Below are 21,514 nucleotides of genomic sequence, written 5' to 3' on the forward strand. Positions count from 1 at the left end.
AAACATGACACTTTCTTAGTTTTCCAAGCTTTTATTTTTGGCTGGCATTTAAAGTCTTCATCTTGGGAAACAGAAATACAAGCGCAGAGAAAATGGCACAACAATTGTGATTTGGTCTAAAATAACCCAGAGGGAAGTACACAGGACTGGAGGTCAATTGGTCACTGGGGGTCACTGGGGATTTCAGGGGGGGTCACTGGGTGATTGGCAGATCTACCTCTGTTTGAAGTTGTATTGCTATAATAAACACTTTAAAAAATGATAACCCGAAAGTCTTGGGAGACAGAAGTGATGTGTTCCTTTGGGTGCAGTGCTCATGACCGAATAAAACAGAAGGAGCAAGGCGGCACCACTGCATTCGCCTGAGGCCCCAGGCACTCAGGAGGCTGGCGGAGAGTACCATTTGAGCTCATGCGTTCCAGACCAGCCTAAATACAGTGAGACTGTCTCAATTTTTTTTTTTAAATCAACCCAGCAGACAAATTTTAAAAGCCACTGAGTCATTGCTGACTGTTAACCAGAACAGGCCTCTTCTGCCGAGAGACAGTGTCTGCAGGGTGCCGTGCCTGGAGCTCTGTGTCTACATTATGCTTTAAATAAATGACAAAAAGAATTCAGAAAATGAATCCATCTGCCATGGGCTGACTAGGAAGTAAGCCTTGCATTGATTCACTTGCCCAGGGCTGACTGGGGGGAAGCCCTGCATGACCATGCGCTGTTCAAAGAAGCTTTTATTTTATTTTTTATTTTCATGAGCACTAGGCACAAGGAGGAGCAAATGAGTAACTTGGGCATGATGGGGAAATAACCCTGATTTCCCTAGACATCTGCCTTGAGAGGAACAAGTACCCACACCCCTCTGGTCAGGCCCAGGGACTGTGGGGACAGGTTCCTTCTAGAGCAGGTTGCAGGACAGAAACCGAAGCCCAGCTGGCTGGCAGTGCCAGTAGCTATGGCCTGGAGACAGAAAGAAGCAGATCCACATATTTAAGAGGACTTGAGGTGGGATAAACAGGACAAGTCCTGCAAAGAAGGCGCACTAAATGTCCTCTGTCCAGCTAGGAAGATCCCCTTGCTGACTCTCAGCACAAGGTAGGGAGGGCCTTGCGGGAATCTGTCCCAGACACTTGGGATGGCACAGAAGCACTTGGGACATGTCTTTTCAGTCTTTTAAATCACGGTTGTCTCATTCACCCTCAGGGATCTCCGTCCGGGAAGCAGAATCATTGAGTCTCTGATCCTCAAGATGTTTAGCATCCTAGGAATGTGAAGGAGGAAGAAAAAGAGAGAGCTTTGTCCTGCGGAAGCCACTCGCCCCAAACCTCAGGTCCCAATGATGCTGCTGATCTCAGGGAGAAAGGGGGACTGTTGTGAACCTGGCCTGACTTTCGAGTCTTCTTTCCTAAGCCTGTGTACAAGACGTTGGCTTCAAACCTCAGTCACAGCAAAAAGACAGGTGGATGAGGGTTTCACTAGACAATACGGGAACAGTACCGGACAAGAGCAGGCTCAGCCAGAAAGGACTCTGAGATCACCAAGGTTTTATGGACAGCTAGTGAGCCTGCTGTATCCTGATGAGCTGAGGCTAATCAGTGCCTTAGACTGGGGCTGTCTCTTACCCTTCTCGCTGAAGATGAAACCCCACCACTGTCTTTCTTCAAGGCACCTTCTTTAGTGGGGTCAGTGTGCACCTCCTCTGAAACGAGCACCTCTTGTTTACAAGAGACGCAAGGTGGAGCACCTTCCAGGTGTCCCCCACTCTTGAGTTCTGAGGGTCATTTTTGAGATGAGTCCTACAGAGAGCAGATGCTACGGGCCCGTCCCTGCTTCTCAGAGGTTCTTTCTATAGTGGAACTGCAGTGAAACTGGAGGACCTGGAGTGCCACAGGAGGCCTAAGTTCTTATTCTCATTTGCTCCAGGCATACATCTTGTCTGGAGCTAGGTCGGTATGAGCAAATGGAGAGAAAGAAGATGGTCAGGAATTTTTAAGACCATAGCTCCTGATATTGCAAAGGCCACGTAAAAGCATCTTACAGAGGAACAAGGGAACCTCCTACGCACTGGCTTTCAGTTTGCTGCAGCAAATTTCAAGCTTTTTGTATTTGAGGAATCCTATGTGACCACACAATCGGAGCAGGGAAACAGAGGTTCAACAACTGACCACATAAGCTGTCTTCCTATGCTGCATTTAGAAAGAATGTCCAGCTGCATGTCAGGTGCAGACTCATTCTGATGTAGCTGTGATGCTCGATATTCTGTTTGAGGGGCTATCACCCCCTCCCTCCTGCCTTCACACCTTGTCCCTGCTTCAGCATCAGGGATGGGTGTAAGTGTCTGCTGGAATTTGTGGTTCCCTAGCTCCTAGTATATGAGCAAAGGTGTTAGTGTTACTGATACCTTCGAGATCTCAGCTGGCTGATCTGGGTCAAGTTCAGGAGGGACTACCCTCAACAAGGGACACTGTGAGAAGAGAGGATGGCTCCATACTGTGGGACTAACTTCTCCAGCGTCCCTGGTACCCCTAGAAAGAACCTAACTGGTGGCATCTTTGAGACCACGTTGAGCAAACACCAGTATTTCACATTTGGACTTGGTACACCTGTGGGGACAGTGGAGGATATGAGCACACACACATGAGGGTGTGCATATGTAGGCCAGAGGTCAGCCTCTAGGGTTGTTTTTGAGTTGCCATCTTGTTTTGAGCCAGGGTCTCTGTCACGGAGCTCACTGAGTAGTCTAGACTGGCTGGTTGGCAAAGTGCAGGGGTCCACCTGCTTCTGGGATCGCTGGGATTTCAAGCCCTGCTCAGCTGTTTCCATGTGGGTGTTGGGGATGGAACTTGGTTCCCCCATTTTCATGGCAAACTCTTCACTGTTGGGGGATAGGCGGATCCAAGACTTTCTCTGAGGCCCCGATGTATGAAGAAGAAATATAGTAGTTCCCTGTCTAAGATGAGGAATGTAGTCTGGTAAGGCAATGATGGCCTGGGGCCTGGACCTTAGGGGAACCTGTGACTTCAGATCCTGAGAACCTAACACTTCCCTGCTAAAGGGCTATGGTTATCAGTCCTGAGGCTGTGTGTGATCAGTCTGTGACAGACTTGAGCTATCCTGTGTGGAACATTGCTTGAATAGCTTCCTGTTGACTTTGTCTCATTGTATTGCCATTTTCTGCTGACTCTTGACCCATTTTTTTTCACTGAAATTCATACATGAAACACTGTACTTAATAAACTTGCTTGACATAAGACTGCCTGACCCCAACTTTTCCTGTCCTTCTTTATCCTCTCATTTCCAGGTCCGTCCTCTCATGAACCTGACTCTAAAGAATGACTTGTTGGTCCAGATCCCTTGGCCTTAGCCATTCCTAGACCTTCTTTGGAGTTCTTAAACCAATTCCTAATCATTTTAGCTAGATTATTTGTTGTCAGGAAAATAAAAATGGATAGGTGTGAGTGGAATTAAATACATCACCTCCACCTATGTCCTGGGACAGGGTAAGATTTGCTATCTTAAATACAACGTTGGTTTAGAATGACTTTTCCCAAACCGAATCAGATTTTCCAGATAGGTACTTACTTTGAGGACATCATCCAGGTGTGTGACTTCCTGGTTCAGATCCCGGAACTCTTTGTACTTCTCCTTGTGTGGGTCTAACGCGAGGAAGAGTCCATTGAAGGCATCTTCCAGGCTGCCGTCGAGAAAGGACCGGCCAGCCTCAGACTCACTACCAACAGAGCCTTCAAAGAAAAGCTTCTCCGTGGCTATGGGCCCCTCGGCTGAGGTGAGCCTCTTCACTAGTTGCTTGGTGATGTTTCCTTCAAATGTGTCCAGCTCCACGGGCTTGAGCTCAGAGGCCTCGTCTGATTCCTGCAGGAGAGCCTCGGCAACACTATTTTCCAGGAATAGGCTCTTTGCGTCGGACTCTGCGGCCACACCCGGCTTCCGGGGCTCTACCACCTCACTCTTTGCAGGGGTCTTTGGCTCATGGTCCTCACCCAGGGAATTCCTGGAAGATGAGGAGCTACTGTCCTCTGTGCCCTCATTCTGTGAGGACAGGCTGCCATGGGTGAGCTCAGCAGGGGTGATAGTAATCTCTGGATGGGTTGAGTGTGAACTGGAGGGTGAGGTGGCTGAGCTGGAGGTGAAGACACAGTCTCCGTCCTGCAGGTCACTAAAGCTGAGGGACAGTGGCCTTTTCTCCTCTGCTGCCTTTCCATTTTCAAAGATGTCATCTGGCAGATTTGACTGTGGAAAACGATACAGCATGATTCATCTCCAGACAAGAGAGGAGGTAATTAAGAAGGAAACTCTATAACATTAGCAATTTATTTGATGTGTGTGTGTGTGTGTGTGTGTACAGGCAAAGGAAAAGGAAAACAAGCCATTAAAAACTGTTTCCATTGTTGGATCTAGGTGAAAGTTCATGGTGCTATTCTTAGGTTTGACATTTTTCAAATGTACTTTGTGGGTGAGTGGGGATGTTGCTTGTTTTTATAAATCCCAGGATCTCACAGTACTCTACAGTCATCACTATGAATAGCACTACCCACCTTTCTATTTATTATTTTTGTGTATGTACAGTGTGTGTGTGTGAGAGAGAGAGAAAGAGCCAGAGAGAAAGCGAGAGAATGTGTGTGTGTGTGTGTGTGTGTGTGTGTGTGTGTGTGTGTGTGTGTGAGAGAGAGAGAGAGAGAGAGAGAGAGAGAGAGAGAGAGAGAGAGAGAGAGAGAGAGGGCACACATGTGGAGGATAAAAGACAACTCTGTGGAGTTAGTTCTCTCATTATTTCCCCAGTGACTGATCTAAGGTTGTCAGCCTTGTATGGCGAAACACTTTTACCCACGGAGCACCTCACTGGTCCTTCAGATTGGGCTTTTAAAGAGCAGCCAATCCTCTCTGTATCCATCGATTCTAAGCCTGCAGAGTCAAGCAACAGCAGATGGGAAGTATTTGGAACATGTACAGACCTTTCCTTGCCGTTACTCACTACAGTAGGATAACTCTTTCCCCATCAGTTACACTGATTTGGAGGTCATATGTTAGCTCATAAGGAGATGATTTGAAGTACAGGGGGGGTATACGGAGGGTCTATGTGATCACTCCTTTGATGTAAGGGGCTTGAGCCTCTATGGATTGGGTGTCTTATGGGGTCCTAGTATCAATTCCCTATAGATACTCAAGGATAGCTATACGTAGTCAGTGTTAAGCTAATGTCTGTTTTAATTGCATGTAAAGTCAAGAATTTGCACAGTCATGCCAGGAATGATCCCAGTGAACAAGGACAATGAGCGAACTAATATAAGCAAGATGGCGGCTGTCCTCCTCCGAGCCCGTAGAGGCAGCGGCTCCTGGACACTTCTTCTACCTCTCAAATCCGAGCTCCTCTCTCTACTTTCAAGGTCTGTTACATCCTTACATCTCTAATAAAGGGTAAAGAGAAGGTTTGTGGAACATATGGATGAAGGATCAAAGTCCTGAGTGCTGGGCCTTCTCTGAAAACCCTTTAGGCTCTTTATAAATGCTCGTGTTCTTCATGAGGGCCTGTGCAGCCTCGCCTGGACTTCTGTGCACACACCACTTAGCTGCATCAGGGTGGGAAAGGAAGCTGCTGGCTCTAGCATAGCACTCAGTAGCCAAGGGCAATCTGTACTTCTTTAAGTGGCAAATACTGAATTGTACTAAGTTCAGACGCCTGCTCTCACACACCTTCCAACAGGCACCAAGCAGGAAGGAAACCAAAGTGGAATACTATGGCCTCGGGGCTCTCAAAGTGGCAGGAGGATTTGCGTGCAGCCAAACTCTCCATATCTATCATCTACTTCATGACCTTGCAAACTACCCACACTGTGTTGAAGGAAATTCACTAGGCTATGTAACTGCAAAACTATTCCCCATGCTTCCCAAGAGTGCTCACTCCCTCAAAACAGTTTGGCTTTCATGGCACCAAACACAATTCTCGAGGTGCAGAAGATGTAGCCCTCCTTGAAGCTGGAACTACCAACAGCTACCATCTCCTAACACCTTGCACACTGGGCTCCAGGTAGCATAGTCCTCATAGACAGAGACACAGAATTCCTTCTTGGCTCTTGACTAGATTAATTTTACCTTGGTTGACAAAAGATGCATTGGGAAGAATGTTATAAGATCAACGTCCTAGCGAGGGAAAAGATGGTTCTAGAACCCAGTCATAGACTGGTGCAGCAGAGGCCAGGAGGAAGAGACACAGGAGTTCTGGAAAGAATGTGGGGCATTTGAAGAGCTGTGGAGCATGCAGAAGGGGCAGAGTGGAGAGGGAGAAATGTGTTAGATGGTGTAGTGGGCTGTGGATAGATGTAAATGGTTGCCCCAAGGAGCTTTGTATTTTCCCAAATGCTTTAGTAAGTGACCCAGTGTTTTCTAATCTTGCTTAAACTATGCTGTTCAGCTTCTACCAACTCTCATATGATGGCTGATCGTCATTGTCAACTGGAGTAAACTAGAATCACTGTTGAAACATTTCTTTGGGTATGCCTCTGAGAATGTTTCCAGAAAGGTTTAACTGAGGTGGGGATGAGCCACCCTGAATGTGGGTGGCAACATTCCATGGGACAGAATCTCAGATAGAATAAGAGGAGAGATTGAGTTGAGCATCAGTGTTTATCTGCGCCCTGACTGCTCACACAGTGCGATCAGCTGTATCACCTGCCTGCCGCCATGCCTTCTCCACCATATACCCCTTATACTGTGGGTTCAGACAAACCCTTCCTGCCTTAAGTTGCTGCTTGTCAGGTGTTTGTCACGAGTGCTAGGTAACTTCAACATTCCAGTAGCCCTCCCAGGTATATCACATGGGCATGAATATCTATCATGTCTGTTGTTATGTGTACAAGTGTATCAGCCTATTGATTTTTGGTGTTACTTTTACACATTTCCCAAATGGTCCTTCCTATTCTCCTCTGAAACTCCACGAGCATGTATATTGTCCTTTTCACCTTCATTTTTAGTTCAATGAACTAGATGTAGTTGTTGTTATTCTTATTAGCCAGAAGTCCTTTAATCTCCTCCCAGGATAATTAAATGTGACATTGATTCTTCAGACAAAGAGCAAAATATTCCTCATAGGTATGTGTACCTGTCCATACATTCTCTTAAAAATAATATGTAATTCATAAAATAGATTACCTATGAAGTTTTTATGAATTCCAGGGTTTCCTTTACTAGAGCAGGATGGAATGAACAAAGACTGCACCAACTGCAGACAGCTACACAGAAGCAGCTGTGACAGACAACTGCAGACAGCTACACAGAAGCAGCTATGACAGACAGACAACCGAAGACAGCTACACAGAAGCAGCTATGACGAAGTTGGCTTAAACCCTTTCGAGTCTTTGAGTGCCGGCTTCTGGAAGTCTGGTGCCAGTGGTAAACCAGTTACCTTTGGAAATAACAATTTTTCCCACCCTCATAGGAACTCAGCCTCTGGTACTCAATTCCTAACCTCCCTGCCTCTACTGTCTGAGTGCTGGGATTACAGGTATACCACCATACCTAGTCATGTGGTGCTGCGTTTAGAATCCCGGACTCAAGCGCTCTACGAACCGAGCTACACCGCCAGCCCCAATACAATTGTTTGTTTTTAAAAGTGAGAATCTTGTTACCATATAGAAAAATCACAGCATAAAACCAGGAATTGTTGGAAAAGAAAGGCGACAGAGTTTGCATGCACGACCATGCTTCCCACCCCAAGGACAGGACAGTTATCACCCAGCAAGCAAGACAGATAAGGCCCAAGAGTCATGCTGGGCTGCATGCACAGGCTCCCTGAAGTCAAGCACACCACTCCGGGCAGCCCACACTCACATAGAATTCTAGCAGGGCCTTGGGGTTCAGGCTGAGGGAAGGCAGGTCACCGACAGAGTGGTTGTGGTGCAGCGTGGCAAAGAAAGTGTCTCGCAAGGCACTCAAGACAGACAGCCGCAACCATCTCTTCAGAAGTCAGGGCGAGATGGGGAAGTTAGTGGAAAGAAGCAGGTTACTGGGTTTCCCTTGGTAGTTAGCAGGGCCTGATGACGTCAAGCAGGTGTCATTCGTGTACACGTGAGAAGATTAATGTCAAAGAATGCTTGGAAAAACCTACATGCCATTTCCCAGCCGAAGGGGAAGTAGAGTGAGGGAGAGACAGGCAGAGAAAATCAGCCCTGGACTTGGGGCCAGTGTGTGTCAGAATGTGGGTTCCGTGGTCACTGCGCATTAGGATGACCTGTAGGAATTACTTTCCCTCTTTCCATGTGTTTATGTGTGTGGCTGCATGCGTGTGCTGATGTATGTGCATGTTTACATGCACAGGTGAGGAGTTCCAAGGTTGCTATCAGGAATCTTTCTTGATTACGTCTCACCTTATTCCCCAAGGTGGGTTCTCTCAATCAAACCCGCTCTACGATAAGGCTGGTCTCACAAACCAGCCTGTTCTGGACATTTCCATAGCATCTTTTCCAGGCTGGAATTATAATTGGGCCATCACACCCACCCGGCATCTGTGTATGATTTGGTGATCCAAACTCTAGCCCTCACGCTTGTATAGCAAGCACTTTAACTGCTAAGGCATCTCTCCTATTCTTGAAAGTCTCTGCTGTGAGTGTTACACATTTCACATTCTACCAGAACTCCCCAACCTTATCAGCTCTACGCCAGAAATCACACTGAACTTACGAAGAAGGAGTGGTCTTTGAAGGTAGGAGTCTCTGGGGTGCCCTGGCTGTACATGGACATCCTCCGCTGGAGAGCAGCGGTCTTGTTCCCAGGGCCTGATGACGGGGTTGTGTCCTCCACATCAAAGGGACTGTAAAACAACAGGTTCTCAGGTTAGCATATCTGTTAAAATCACCTATCATCACGGGATGGTGGAAGATGGCTTCTCAACTCAGACCAGTGCGAACAGGGCTGGTCTGGATGGCTCAGACTAGGCTGTCAGAAAATACAAAAAAAACCCAGAAGGTGTAGCAGTTTGGGTGTGGCCACTGCTCCGTGCTGACACCACGGTTTACACATCCTCAGCTGTCTGCACCTGCTTTTCTAGGATGAACGTGAAAAAAGGAACTTACTACCAGGTGATTTCCAGGTTCAGCTTGATGGTACCAAGGTCATTGATGTCAACAGCCACCACCTGGGGGCGGGCTGCAAACAGCTCTTTGGTCTCACAGGTCACACTGCCTACCAGGATGTGAGTCGCCAGTCCTTTGAGTTCTGTGACCTGGTAGAGAAGATGAGAGGAGAAAAGGAGGGATAGTGTTTTCATTTTCCCGGCAGTCAATGAATTCCTTATTTCAGAAACACAGGTATCTGTAAAATGTTACTTTGTTACAGATACTTTGTCTCCTGTCTTTGAGAGATAATCAAGTCTAAGCGGCTTTGCAGTGTGGCATGGAGGGTCCCCACCCAGGGATCATCAGGAAAAACAACAAAAGGCAGAGATGCCACGGTACCTTGATGGAAATGAGCCCGACTATGAGGGGCAAGAAGACTGTTTCTTCTCCATCCCAGCTCTGTTTGCCATTCACTTCTATTTTGCCCTTCAGTTTCCACCTTTGCCGGCCATACTTCATGAAAATCTGGGGTGAAGACATTAGTTAGGCAGCCTCATGTTCCACCACGCTCCACTTTCTCTCCCAGTGGCCAAGATCCAAGGGCCAGGAAATAGGCACCTGCCCTTCATTCCTCTTCCCACCCCTAAGCCTGGGTTCTCAGTGGTGCCCATGAGGGTCTGGAGGAGGCTTAGGGTTTTCAGTGGAGCCCATGAGGGTCTTGGAGGAGGTTTAATTGATTTGTTTATATACTTGAAATAGGGTCTCACTATGTCACTCTGGTTAGCCTGGAACTCACTAAGTAGATCAGGCTCTAAATTCAGAACTCTACCTGTGTCTGACTTTTTTTTTCCTTAAACATTTATTTATTAATTATGTATACAGTGTTCTGCCTGCATGTATGCCTGCAGGCCAAAAAGGGGCACCAGATCTCATTACAGATGGTTGTGAGACACCATGTGGTTGCTGGGAATTGAACTCAGGACCTCCTGACTGTGCTCTTAGCTGCTGAGTCATCTCTCCAGCCCCTGTCTGATTCTTGAGTGGCTGGCTATTTGTTATAGGCATATCGTCAGCACATTTGGCCTAGTCAAGGAGTACATTCTGCTTCTGTAGCTGAGGGTGTGGAAGCTTCTTTAGTAAGACAGCATAGCAACAGCTGGAGAATCTACTCAGTGACTAAGGGCACTCGCTTTTCTTGCAGAGAACTGAGGTTTGGTTCCCAGCACCCACATTATGACTTATAACTACCTTAATTTCAGTTCCAGGGGATCCAACACCCTCCTCTGGTCTCTGCAGGCACCAGGCACACATGTGGTATACAGATATACATGCAGGCAAGCATTCATACACATAAAATAAAAATAAATCTACATAGGTATTTAAAAAAGAGGTCAGGTGTTGGTGGAGAATGCCTTTATTAATAGCACTTGGGAGGCAGAGGCAGGCAGATCTCTGAGTTGAAAAACCAAAAAAGGTCATAGCCCTGTGTTAGTCTGCCCACTCAATGTGAAACTTGTCTTTGTCTATCCTGCATCACCATCTCAGCCATCAGAGCTCCTTGCTGACACCAGCTCTTTTAGAGAGACAAGAACCATCTCCAATTCTATTTGCATCCAGAATGGAGAAATAGAAGTTTCTTCCGCTGAATGAGGGAGGTGACATTGGTAAAGACTGAAACCTTCTGTTCTCCAGCAGAGAAGGAAAGCTGTTGTGGACGACCTTAGAGCCTTTACAAGGAGATGACGAAAGTACTGTGTGCATGCTCTTCTGAAGAAGGAGAGGACACAAGGCCTTTCTGTTTCAAAAAGGTTTTGGTTGCTTTGTTTTTGAGACATGGTCTTATTGTGTGTCTCAGCCTCTCTCTCTTTCTCTCTTGGCTTTCAGAGATAGAGTTTCTCAGTGTAGACCTGGCTCTTCTGGAACTCTCTTTGTAGACTGGACTGGTCTAGAACTCAGAGAGATCCACCTGCCTCTATCTCCCAAGTGCTGAGATTAAAAGCATGCACCATCACCTCCTGGCAAGGTTCAGGCTATCTCAAGCTGACAATCTCTTCAGGTATGAGCTACTGTGTTGTTTATGTTTTTATAAAGAAAACTCTACAGTCAGGTATTGGTCATGTCCAACCTTTGGACACGGTCAGATGATATTGACACACACAAAGCTCACACTCAAGAACTGTGAAACTGAGTTAACAAAAGTTTCCACACACATACAAATTATCTCCTAATGTCTGATGTTTATGATTTTGTGTCAGGCCCATGTTCCTATTCTTGGCTGCAGGCAGTTCACAGGCCATGAGCTGGACATGCCTGGTAGCTGTGTCCCTTTTATAGTCCTAAAACTTTGAATCAATAATGTCCTAGATTAGATCTTGAATCAGGAAGAAAAACTGCTACAGTGTAAAATTTTGGGGCACTTGGGAAACTATGAACATAGACTATCAGATGGCATTTGCTGAAGAGGCAATGCTAAGTTTGGAGGCGTTAAGGATTGTTGGGAGAACTTAGCAATGAAGGGTCGTGGTTGCTGTGAGCAAAGTAGCATCCACATGGTAACGGGGTAAATGGAGCGGTCACGTTCTGTATGCGGGAGTTCTTAGATACCCTCCAAACCTCCTCACTGGCTCAAAGTGTTAAAGATAAATTAATCAAAAATAACTGGTAGTGTGTACCTGACATCCTAGCTGAGGCAGGAGGATTTCAAGTTCAAGGCTAGCCTGAGCAACTTTACGAAATGCTGTTTCAAAACCAAAAAGTAGGAGTGGAGAGATGGCTCAGCTATTAAGAGTACACGCTGCTTTTGCAGAGGACCTGAGCTCAGTTCATAGCACCTGCACCAGGCAGCTCACAACTGCTTGCAACTCAAGCTCTGGTCTCTGCAGGACCTGTACTCCTGTCCACACCCACACAGACAGACAGACAGACAGACACACACACACACACACACACACACAATTTAGTCAAAAAGTAAAACATTGACTGAAGATGCAGCTCAATGGGTAGAGCACTTGCTTAGCAAGCACAAGATCCTGGGTTTAGTTCCTGGTACCAAAACAGCAGAGGCAGCAGCAGCAGCAGCAACAAAAAACAAAACTATAGACAACCCTTGTCCTTCAAGCCCCTATGTCAACATGTAGACCGACATGTTACTTACTTCATATTGATCTCCAGGACAAAGGCGAGCAAAGCCAGCCAGACCTGTAAGCAAGAGATGGTGCTGTGAGTCACAGAACACACGTCCCTCCTTTAGAGGCCCAACTCGTCAATGGTGAAAAACTCAAGTAATATATGAAACTGGAGAAGATTCAGATAACAGATTTGGGACCACCTTAAGCAAACAGCCTTTGCAGGGGATCTAGAGGGACTCCATCCATCAAAGCTGGAGGGGACTTTCCTTGATAGGGTGGCTGGGGGGGATTGCTAGGACTGGAGAGGATGCTGGGTAGTTAGAATTCTGTGTACCTTGGGCAGATTTCAGGATCAGGGCAACAGGACCAGAAAGATCTATTCTTTCACAGACAAAAATATTCTCACGAAAATAAACTGGCCTCTTGTTTTCCCTTCTGTGACACTAAATACTTCCCTTTGGAGTCCTTGTCCTTTTCCCCCACACCCATAACTTGACTGAACACACTTATTGTTCTGGTTTTCTCATCCTTTTTAGACAGCATAACGATGCCACTGTTTATGGTTATGAAATTGCTAGAAATAGACTATAATGTACACAAAACTGGTGATTAAGGAAACAGACCAAGGGGCTGGAGAGATGGCTCAGTGATTGTGAGCACTGATGGCTCTTCCAGAGGACCTAGGTTCAATTCCCAGCACTTACATGGCCGGTCACAAGTGTCTCTGACTCCAGGATCTGACACGCTCACACAGATATACATGCAGGCAAAACACCAATGCACATAAAATAAAAATAAGTAAAAAAACAAACAAACAACAAACCAATCCAACCAACCAACCAATCACCAACAGCTTGCACCCTCAACAGAAGAGGTGTGTCTTAATTAGGGTTATCAATGTTGTGATAAACACCACAAGCAAAACAACCTGGGGAGGAAAGGGTTTATTGGGCTTATGCTTCCACGTCACTGAAAGAAATCAGCGCAGGAACTTGGGGTAAACAGCTGGTGCAGAGGCTCGGGGGGGGGGGTGCTGCTTACTGGCTTGCTCCCTCTGGTTGCTCAGTCTGCTTTCTTATAGCACCCAGGATGGCCCCACCACCAGCCAGGGATGGCCCCGCCCACAATAGCCTGGGCCCTCCCACATCAATCATTAAGAAAACGCTGATGGCGTGGAGGCCTTTTCTCACTCGAGGGTCCCTCCTTTCAGATGACTCTCCCTGTGTCAAGCTACACAGAACTAGCCAGCACAAGGTGGCTTTCCTTTCCCTGTGCCCTCTGTAAGTCATTTTGAAATGAATCGCGCCCCTTGAGGTCTGCTATGCAGCAGTCTGGTTCAGCAGCAAAAGCATCTTGTCAGAAGAGTTGGTCATCGTCTTGGGGCAGCTCGGGAGTCCCACAGCTTTGGTCACCCTTTTTCTTCTTTTTATAGCTATTTACCGAAAGACTACCGCAGAAGGGTGAAAATATTTATATACATTAGAATTTTCTCAGGAAAAAATTTAGGACAAAAATTCCAGTGAAAAATTTGTCACAGATGTTTTTCATTTATAACCTTTGAGCCCTGGAAGGTTATTTCCTGTATTTGAATATGCTTGTGCATGTACACAAGTGCACACGTGTGCCTGGTTATGTGGAGGCCAGAGTTTGACGCTGATACCGATACCGTTTTCGTCGATTGTTGTATCCTCCTTATTTTGTGAGACAGGATCTCTTAATGAGGTTGCTGTTTGGTTAGACTGGCTGGCCCGAAAACAAAGGGACCTATCCTACCTACCTGTCTCAACTATCTCTGCTCCCCAACACCCTAGCGCACAACACTATGCCCAGCTTTCTACGTGGATTCTGCGCTTCAGACTCAGGTCCTGATGCTCTCTCTCCATGCTGTCTTCCCTGCCCTGGGTTGTGTTTCTAGTAAACCACATTTTTACTCCTGGAACATAACAAAGATGACCCCACACTGTGTGTTTTACCTTCAATGAATGGTTCAACTAATAGGCTGTGAGAATCTGGAATGAAGGAATCTGCTTCCCCTTGACCTATGGGAGTGGTTATGAATAAGATCTGTAAGTCCAGGGAAGCCTCAAAATGGACCCACGTTTTACCACCGTTCGTCAGTAGATGGCAGCAGTTCACCAACTTGGCAAACCTTTCATTTGGCGAGCCCATTCATCTAGGACCAGCCCTCGCAAGTAATTAGAAGCTAACGAGCCACTTAGGAGGACTCGCTGTAATAAAAGCAGGATTGGAGGAAGCTATTTTCTGGAGCATTTAGCTCCCCCCCCCATTCCCTCCACAAAACGCATCTGAAAGAAAGCATTGCTGGCTGGCTCTTATGAATCCAAAGTCTGATGTGCTAATTCTAACAAAACCCAACTGATCCTTTGAAAAACCTACAGATGATTAGTTTGGAGGTAATCTGCTGCCTGTTTACGGTCGCACTGACAATAGGGGCACCGCTTAAAAGAAGCGGACCATGTACCATGCTAGAGAAGGTGAGAAGGGGCGGGGGAGTCTTTTTAACACCCCCTTCTCAAAATTACCAGCACGACTATATGAATATGAAATGTCCCGGGCTCATGTTGAAACATTCGGTCACCAGCTGGGAACTCTGTTTTGAGAGGTTCTGGAGTCTTCAAGAGTTGGGTCCTAACTGAAGGGAACCACACACTGGAGGGTGGGTCTTGAGGTTTATAGTTCTGCTTGCTTCTAGCCCCTGCATGACTTCCTGATCTACTTGGATGTACAAACCCTTGTCTCAGCTGCAAGACCCTCTAGCTACCATGGCTCCCTCTCTCACAGTGGATTGAATTCTCCCAAACTGTAAGCCACAGGGAATCCTTTCCCCTTTCAGAGAGTTTATCACAGTGGAGAAAAGTTGCCGAGTATACACCCACATAGCTATAGTGCCATGCAGCGATACAGCCACAGAACTATACAGCCACGCAGCAATACAGCCACAGAACTATGCAGCCACGCAGTTATACAGCCACATAGTTATACAGTCACATAGCTATACAGTCACAGCTATACAGCCATAGAACTATACAGCCATGCAGCGATACAGCCATGCAGTTACATAGTCACACAGCTCTACAGTCACAAAGCTATAGTGCCACGCAGCTTTACAGCCACACCCCTATACAGCCACACTCCTATACAGCCACACCCCTATACAGCCACACCCCTATACAGCCACACTCCTATACAGCCACACCCCTATACAGCCACACCCCTATACAGCCACACCCCTATACAGCCACACCCCTATACAGCCACACCCCTATACAGCCACACAGCTGTATAGCCACACAGCTACAGTTACCCACCCTTGCTCCCTGTGCCACTAACTTCCTTTGCTTTGACAAGGTTTTATCATGGAAGTCCTCCACTGTTTCCCAGTTCTGCCACGGCCTTCCAAAGAGTATTACCTCCTACTTAAGGCAAATTGCCAAGTACGTAACAGTTGCGTGTCTTAACACAGACCTTCCTGCTCTACAGGCAGGTTCCTTGTTCACCAGAGGCTGGCCTTGCCCTACAAGCCATGGTGCCTACCTGACCTCTGGACATGCGTGCTCCTGGAACTCACTTTCAGTGAGGTAATAACCGAGAAGAAACCAGTTTTCTGTAAGAGGCGGCAATTCTCAGCTTCCTTCCTGGTTCGTGGTCCTGAATCAAGTTCTCTCTCCTCAGTTGGGCATTCAGGAGTTTTCAGACTCTGGCCCTGTAGCTTCCCCACAGCAGGTCTACAGAGCATGTAGGCCACGGCACTCCCCCTGTCAGCTCTGGGCAGCTTCCCCACCTTCCGGGAGAGCTTTCAGCTTATTTGTTCTAAGTCCAAGGTTACTTTAGGAAGCTCCCTTCATCCCCAGCCCACCAAGCCTCCCCTCAGTGGAAACCTCTTTAAAAAAATTTTTTTTTTGATACTGTGTCTTACTCTGAAGCCCAGGTTTGCCCTGCCTCTGCCTCTCTCTCTTACATGCACACAAATACACACATGTACAGTCCTCTTCTCCACAAAAGAAGACCTCGCTGCTCCTAGATTACTGATTGCTGAGTGCTGAGATTACAGGCATGAACCACCAAACGTGACTTAATTTTCTTTTTTCTTTTCAGACACTTCACTATGCTGCCCAAGGTGGCTTTGTGCTCAGATCCTCCTGCCTCGGTCCTCAGCAGCACCCCCTCCCTCATGGGCTCAGGCTTCCACAGCACTCTGGCAATTTGACTGGCTCAATGGTCCATGGATGCCCACTGAGTGAGGATACGAGACTCAGAGGCCCCCTCCCCACCCCAGCAGCTGTGGAGATCAGGCCAGGGGCCACGAGGAGGCAAAGACCGGTGTGCCTATTTCAGTAGCTCTTGCCCCTGTGTCTTTATCACCATCAGCAGGACAACCACCCTTCATGTTGTAGCTAGTTGTGGGGTTGAGCAAAGGGGAAGTATGGGAGGGTGTGTCGGGAGGAAGTTAGGGGTTGCCAGATCTGAGAATGTGATGCAAGGGGCTGGTTTTGCATATGGGGGGTAGGGGCTGGGGGTGCATCGTAATCAAAGGCAAAGGACAGGAGTGGCTCATAGGAATCTAGGAGCAGTGAGGTCTTCTTTTGTGGAGGAGAAGAGCATGGTGCGTGTGTGTGTGTGTGTGTGTGTGTGCGCGAGAGAGAGAGACAGAGACAGAGATACAGATGCAGTTTCTGAGATTTTTACATTAAGAGGGTGGGAGTGAGATTAGGGCAACCAAGGAGGCAGATGAGAAAAGCGGGCAGAGAGAGAGCAGAGCAGACAGTTCCAGCATTTGCTGGCTCAGCTCAAGGCACCCAGTTCATGGCTGGTGGCCAGGATATTTCTTCCAATGGCAGAATCTCAATATCATCTCCTTACTACCTCCAGATTTAGATCACGTGGATAGTGGGTAGTCCCTTTCCCCTACCAGGCTTTTTGGTTGACTGTGTTTTAGGGTGAAGAGGATCCCTTCTCTAGGGAACAAAAAAGCAGCATTTGAGCAACGGCTGTGTCTGTTCAATTGTTAAAACTTCTTCATAATGTGGCATTAAGGTGGCCATGTACTGGCAGCTGAGATGGTTAATTTCCACGGTCAAATTGCTTGAATAAAAAAAAAATGCCTGGAAGGCTGGGTATGGTGATGGGTGACTAGAATCCTACCAATTAGTGGGTAGGGAATGGTAAGAAAATCAAGAGTTCAAGGTCAGCCTTGGATGTGTAGCAAATATTACATGAGACCCTGTCAAGCAAGCAGGAGCCTGAGAATCAGTGAAGCATAACCCTTTGGTCTATCCGTGAGGGTGTTTCCAGGGTCAGTTTATTTAGAAGGTAAGACCCACCCTGAATGTGGGTGGCCACATCCTGCAGTCTGGGGTTTGCACTGAATCACAACAACAAAAGGGAGGTGCGCTGAGCATCAGTCCTTTCTCTGCTTGCTCCTAGGAAACTGGAGGCGCCTCAGCTGCAGGCCCCACAGCCATGAGCTCTTTTACACCCTCCCTGCCATGACAAACCATAACTACGGTAAACCCTTTCTCCCCAGAGCTGCCTTTTGTCACAGAGATGAGGAAAGTAACATAGGAGCCAGGACCCAAAATTCAGTTTCAAGTCTGACATCAGTTTACTGTGTGAACTGTGTGAAGTCATCTAATGTCTCTTGGCCACCAGCCATATGAAACAGAAGAAATATCCCTCTCATCAGAAATGGAAGCATCTGATATCAGTGAATGTCAGAAACAGGACGTGGGCAGTCCTTGTGTTAACAGTGACAAAGTAACTTCACTCTGCATGCTAGTCCACAAGGAACCAGGCTGCTGACAGAATCATCTAGAAATTGAAAGACCTTTAGAACTCCATACTGCCTGTACAGATTCTGAACTGCTGAGAGGAAGGGTGGGTCCAGAGTGGTTTTGAACCACTGCCTCATTTGGAGACCCAAGTGGAAGCAAATGGGCCCACAGAGTTGGAAAGGTGCAGATGCTTGGCATGGGCAAGGTGCATGAACTCACGACATGTTTGCCTGCTGCCCTAGGAGGTCAGAAGAGGGCACCAGATCCTTTGGAACTGGAGTTACCAGTGGATGTAAGCTGTCATGTAGGCACTGGACATCAAACCCAGGTCCTCTTCAAGAACTGATGTTCTTAACTATTGTGCCATCTCTAGCCCCACCCTGAGCCCCTTTGAAAGAGTCTCCCCTCTTTACTCTCCTTTTTCCAGAAAGTAGGTAAGATTATTATCCTCATTAGCAATCTAGGGATCAAACTGTTAAACAAGCAACCACACTGAGAGAAAGGACCGCAGGGTCCCGTCCGCTCAACTGCAGTCCAATGGGCCAAAACGTGGGAGAGAAAAGGACTGGCTGGGATGGTGCTGACCCCCAGCCCTGATGGCCACTGTGGACACTGCAATGTCAGTGTGACCATATCTAGGTGGTGCTCTCTTTTCTGAAACCAGGCTTCCTCTTAATGCTGAAGATGCTGTAGTCTAAACCAATGATGCCTCTAGAGCAGAACATTCTGTACTAAACGTCACAGACTCACAGGACCCTGGGAGGGAAGGAACAAATAAAATGATTTATGTGACAGTAAGTCAGGTAGAGTGATATAGACCTATAACCCCAGTGCTGAGCAGGCTGTGGCAGGAGGATTGCCTTGGGCTTGAGACCAGTCTGAATTACGTAGAAAAGTTCTGAACAAAAAGAAATATCCTAAGTAGATAAATAAGCAGAGATGCCAACAGGCAAGTCTCGAATGTAGGACAGGGGTTTTTAGATGGGGGAATCCGTCTGATAGCTAATTATAACACATGCCTTGTGTGGGTCCTGACTGAAGCAAAGCAACCGTAGGCAGCATTTCTGAGACAGCCGGGGCCGTGTGCAAGCGAACGAGGTTAATGACAAAGGCTTGTTAATTCTGTTAGATGTGATAACGGGACAACAGGATGAGGCTCTGCGGTTACATAAGAAGATGGCCCTATTCCTTCAGATCTCGTCACTGAAGTTTACAGGGCACAGGCTGACACACTTGGGTTTCACTCCTCTGGAGTTTTCCAGCTCATCAGAGGGAAAAGAAAACGTGGCAAAGTCTTGGTGATTACCGACTCTGGGGGATGGGTTGTGAAGGTTTGCTGTTTAGCTCACTCGGTTTTTCTGCCTGTTTGACATAGTCCTACAATAAACGCCGTTTCTAAATGTGAAGGCAAGAGTCAAGAAGAGACTCATCAGAATACCACCATGAATGAGAGGGCTGAGGGTGACCTTATGTCTCTGCAAGGAAAACACAAATAGCATGCCTTCTCAGGAAGCTCTGTGGAGCCGGCACCTCTCTCTCTCTCTAAACGAGGAGAGATTACCTTTCATCTTGATGGAGAATTCTCCCAGAAGACTCTCCAGCTCCGCCTCAATGGTGCACATGTTCTGCAAAGAGCACAGGAGATGGAGTTAGATCCACCACCCTCCACGCTGCAGCTTGAAGCACAAGGCATTCCAGTAGTGACCGCATAAACTGCTACTACCGTCTCAAGAACCCAGGGCCACTAGGTTAACAACTGGAGTCACCCATGCTCAGAATGTATGGATGCAGGCAGGGATGAACACAGCTACACACGTGAAAGCACTCTGAGCCGTGCGATTGCAGGTGTGAGAAAACCGCTTGTGATTTTCACTGCTTTGAAACTGTCGTGATTATTAGGGCTGTTGTGGGATCTTGTAATTTTGGTGTGCTCAAAATGCAGGTCACAGGGCTGGAGAGATGGCTCCGTGGTTAAGAGCACAGGCTGTTCTTCCAGAGGCCCTAGAGGGGTGAAAGCCTCCCTGTTCAGTGCTTGGACCCCAGGGACCAACAGAAAGCAGGAAGACACATTTCTGTTCATGGTTCTTTATCTTGGATAAAAATTTCTTATATACATATCAACAATAAACAAACAAACAAATAATAACAAAAACAAAGCTGCAGGTAGGATGGATACGCACATCAATACCATACGTGGGCTAGACATCTTAACCTGTGTCAACTCGTCCTCCAGGGCACACTACAGCTTTGGGAAGTGGATTTAAATGACGGGATGTTAAGCATCAGGGCTTGGCTTAACAATTCCACCATTGTCTTGTTTGCTTACAGTTTTTTCTCTGCCATACTAGGGGAGGAGCTTCATGTCTGCCAGGGAAATAGATGCTCTACCACTGACCGACTTTCCCAGCCTTTACTTTTTCTTTTTTTGTCCTTTTGAGACATGGTCTCACTGAACTGCCCAGCCTGGCTTTGAACTCACTCTGTAGCCCACATTAGCCTTGAACTTGCAATTCCCCTGCCTCAGCTTCCCGAGTAGCTGGGATTACAGGCCTGTGCCTGCAGGTCTGGCTGCATTTGTGTGTATCTTCTAAAGTATGGCATGGGTTTGTGTGCTGCAGTTCACCTTTTCCTGGCAGTCACTAACAGGTCAGGCACAGTCACGGAAAGAGACGACAGGGCTTACCTCTGTGTACTCCTTGTAGCTGCGGTTGATCTCGGACAGACTCTCTCGGGCAGCCTTGCTGGCAGGGGACGCCGCAAATGCTTGCTTCATTTTGCTGGCACCATCTTGGAGGCGCCGTTGGATACAATAGGCTTCATACAGCTCGTCTACCTGCCAGAACCCAAGCAGGAAAGAGATCAATAACTGTCATGCTTGAGAGAAGTCCCACAGGCCGTTGTCATGCCCTTAAAGATACACTGTATTGCTGCTCTCAAGAAGCAGAGTCTTGCCGAGGTGATTCCTTTAGACCAGTCACTTACTTTCAGCACGGTGTGACACATTTTGTTTGTTTATTCTTTTCAAAGTAGATTTTGCTCGATCTTGTTTCTAAGTGACATAAACTGAAAAGGCCTTTTCATGTCTTTGAGGCTACCACCGGGATTGTTTACACTGACTCAGGTAGCTGGGCATAGTGGCACCTGCCTATAATCCCAGCACTTGGGAGGCTGAGGTAGGAGGTTGTGAGTTCCAGGCCATTGAGGTCCTGTCTCAAGAAAGAAAGGAAGGAAGGAAGGAAAGAAGGAAGGAAGGAAGGAAGGAGTAAAGGGAGGGATGGAGGCACAGAGAAGTGGGGATAAATTTGTAGGTCTGTGCTGGACTGTGGAGTTACACAATAAGGACAGGAGCCCTCTGCATGTGAATATGCATTGGGAGAGCTCCTGGTTTCCCACCAAAAAGAAAACTTACACTACACAAAGCAATTATCACTATAAGAAACATTGCCAACAGGTGATACCTACAATTTTGGAGTTGATAGTTTATTTGCATGCAAGTGCGCGCGTGCGTGCGTGCGTGGGTGCGTGCGTG

The 21,514-nt window shown here is 47.2% G+C and overlaps 1 protein-coding gene across 6 annotated transcripts in view; it reads right to left on the minus strand.

Moving 5' to 3' along the window:
- The window catches only part of Ripor2 (RHO family interacting cell polarization regulator 2), a 110,594-nt gene that overhangs the window by 24,503 nt on the left and 64,577 nt on the right, over positions 1–21,514 (minus strand). For 2 of the 6 annotated variants that reach the window (XM_075970024.1, XM_075970025.1), the window contains exons 7-13: positions 20,669–20,818; positions 19,547–19,610; positions 12,220–12,263; positions 9,465–9,590; positions 9,084–9,232; positions 8,692–8,821; positions 3,580–4,248 (exon numbers count right to left, since the gene is read on the minus strand). In XM_075970024.1, the coding sequence (XP_075826139.1) occupies positions 3,580–4,248; positions 8,692–8,821; positions 9,084–9,232; positions 9,465–9,590; positions 12,220–12,263; positions 19,547–19,610; positions 20,669–20,818 (1,332 nt within the window). Of the gene's footprint in view, positions 1–23; positions 1,259–3,579; positions 4,249–7,842; positions 7,969–8,691; positions 8,822–9,083; positions 9,233–9,464; positions 9,591–12,219; positions 12,264–19,546; positions 19,611–20,668; positions 20,819–21,514 lie in introns of those variants that run through there. The other 4 variants (XM_075970027.1, XM_075970026.1, XM_075970029.1 and 1 more) reach the window with 4 other exon arrangements.

Source organism: Microtus pennsylvanicus, chromosome 4, assembly GCF_037038515.1.
Source record: "Microtus pennsylvanicus isolate mMicPen1 chromosome 4, mMicPen1.hap1, whole genome shotgun sequence".
NCBI lineage: Eukaryota > Metazoa > Chordata > Mammalia > Rodentia > Cricetidae > Microtus > Microtus pennsylvanicus.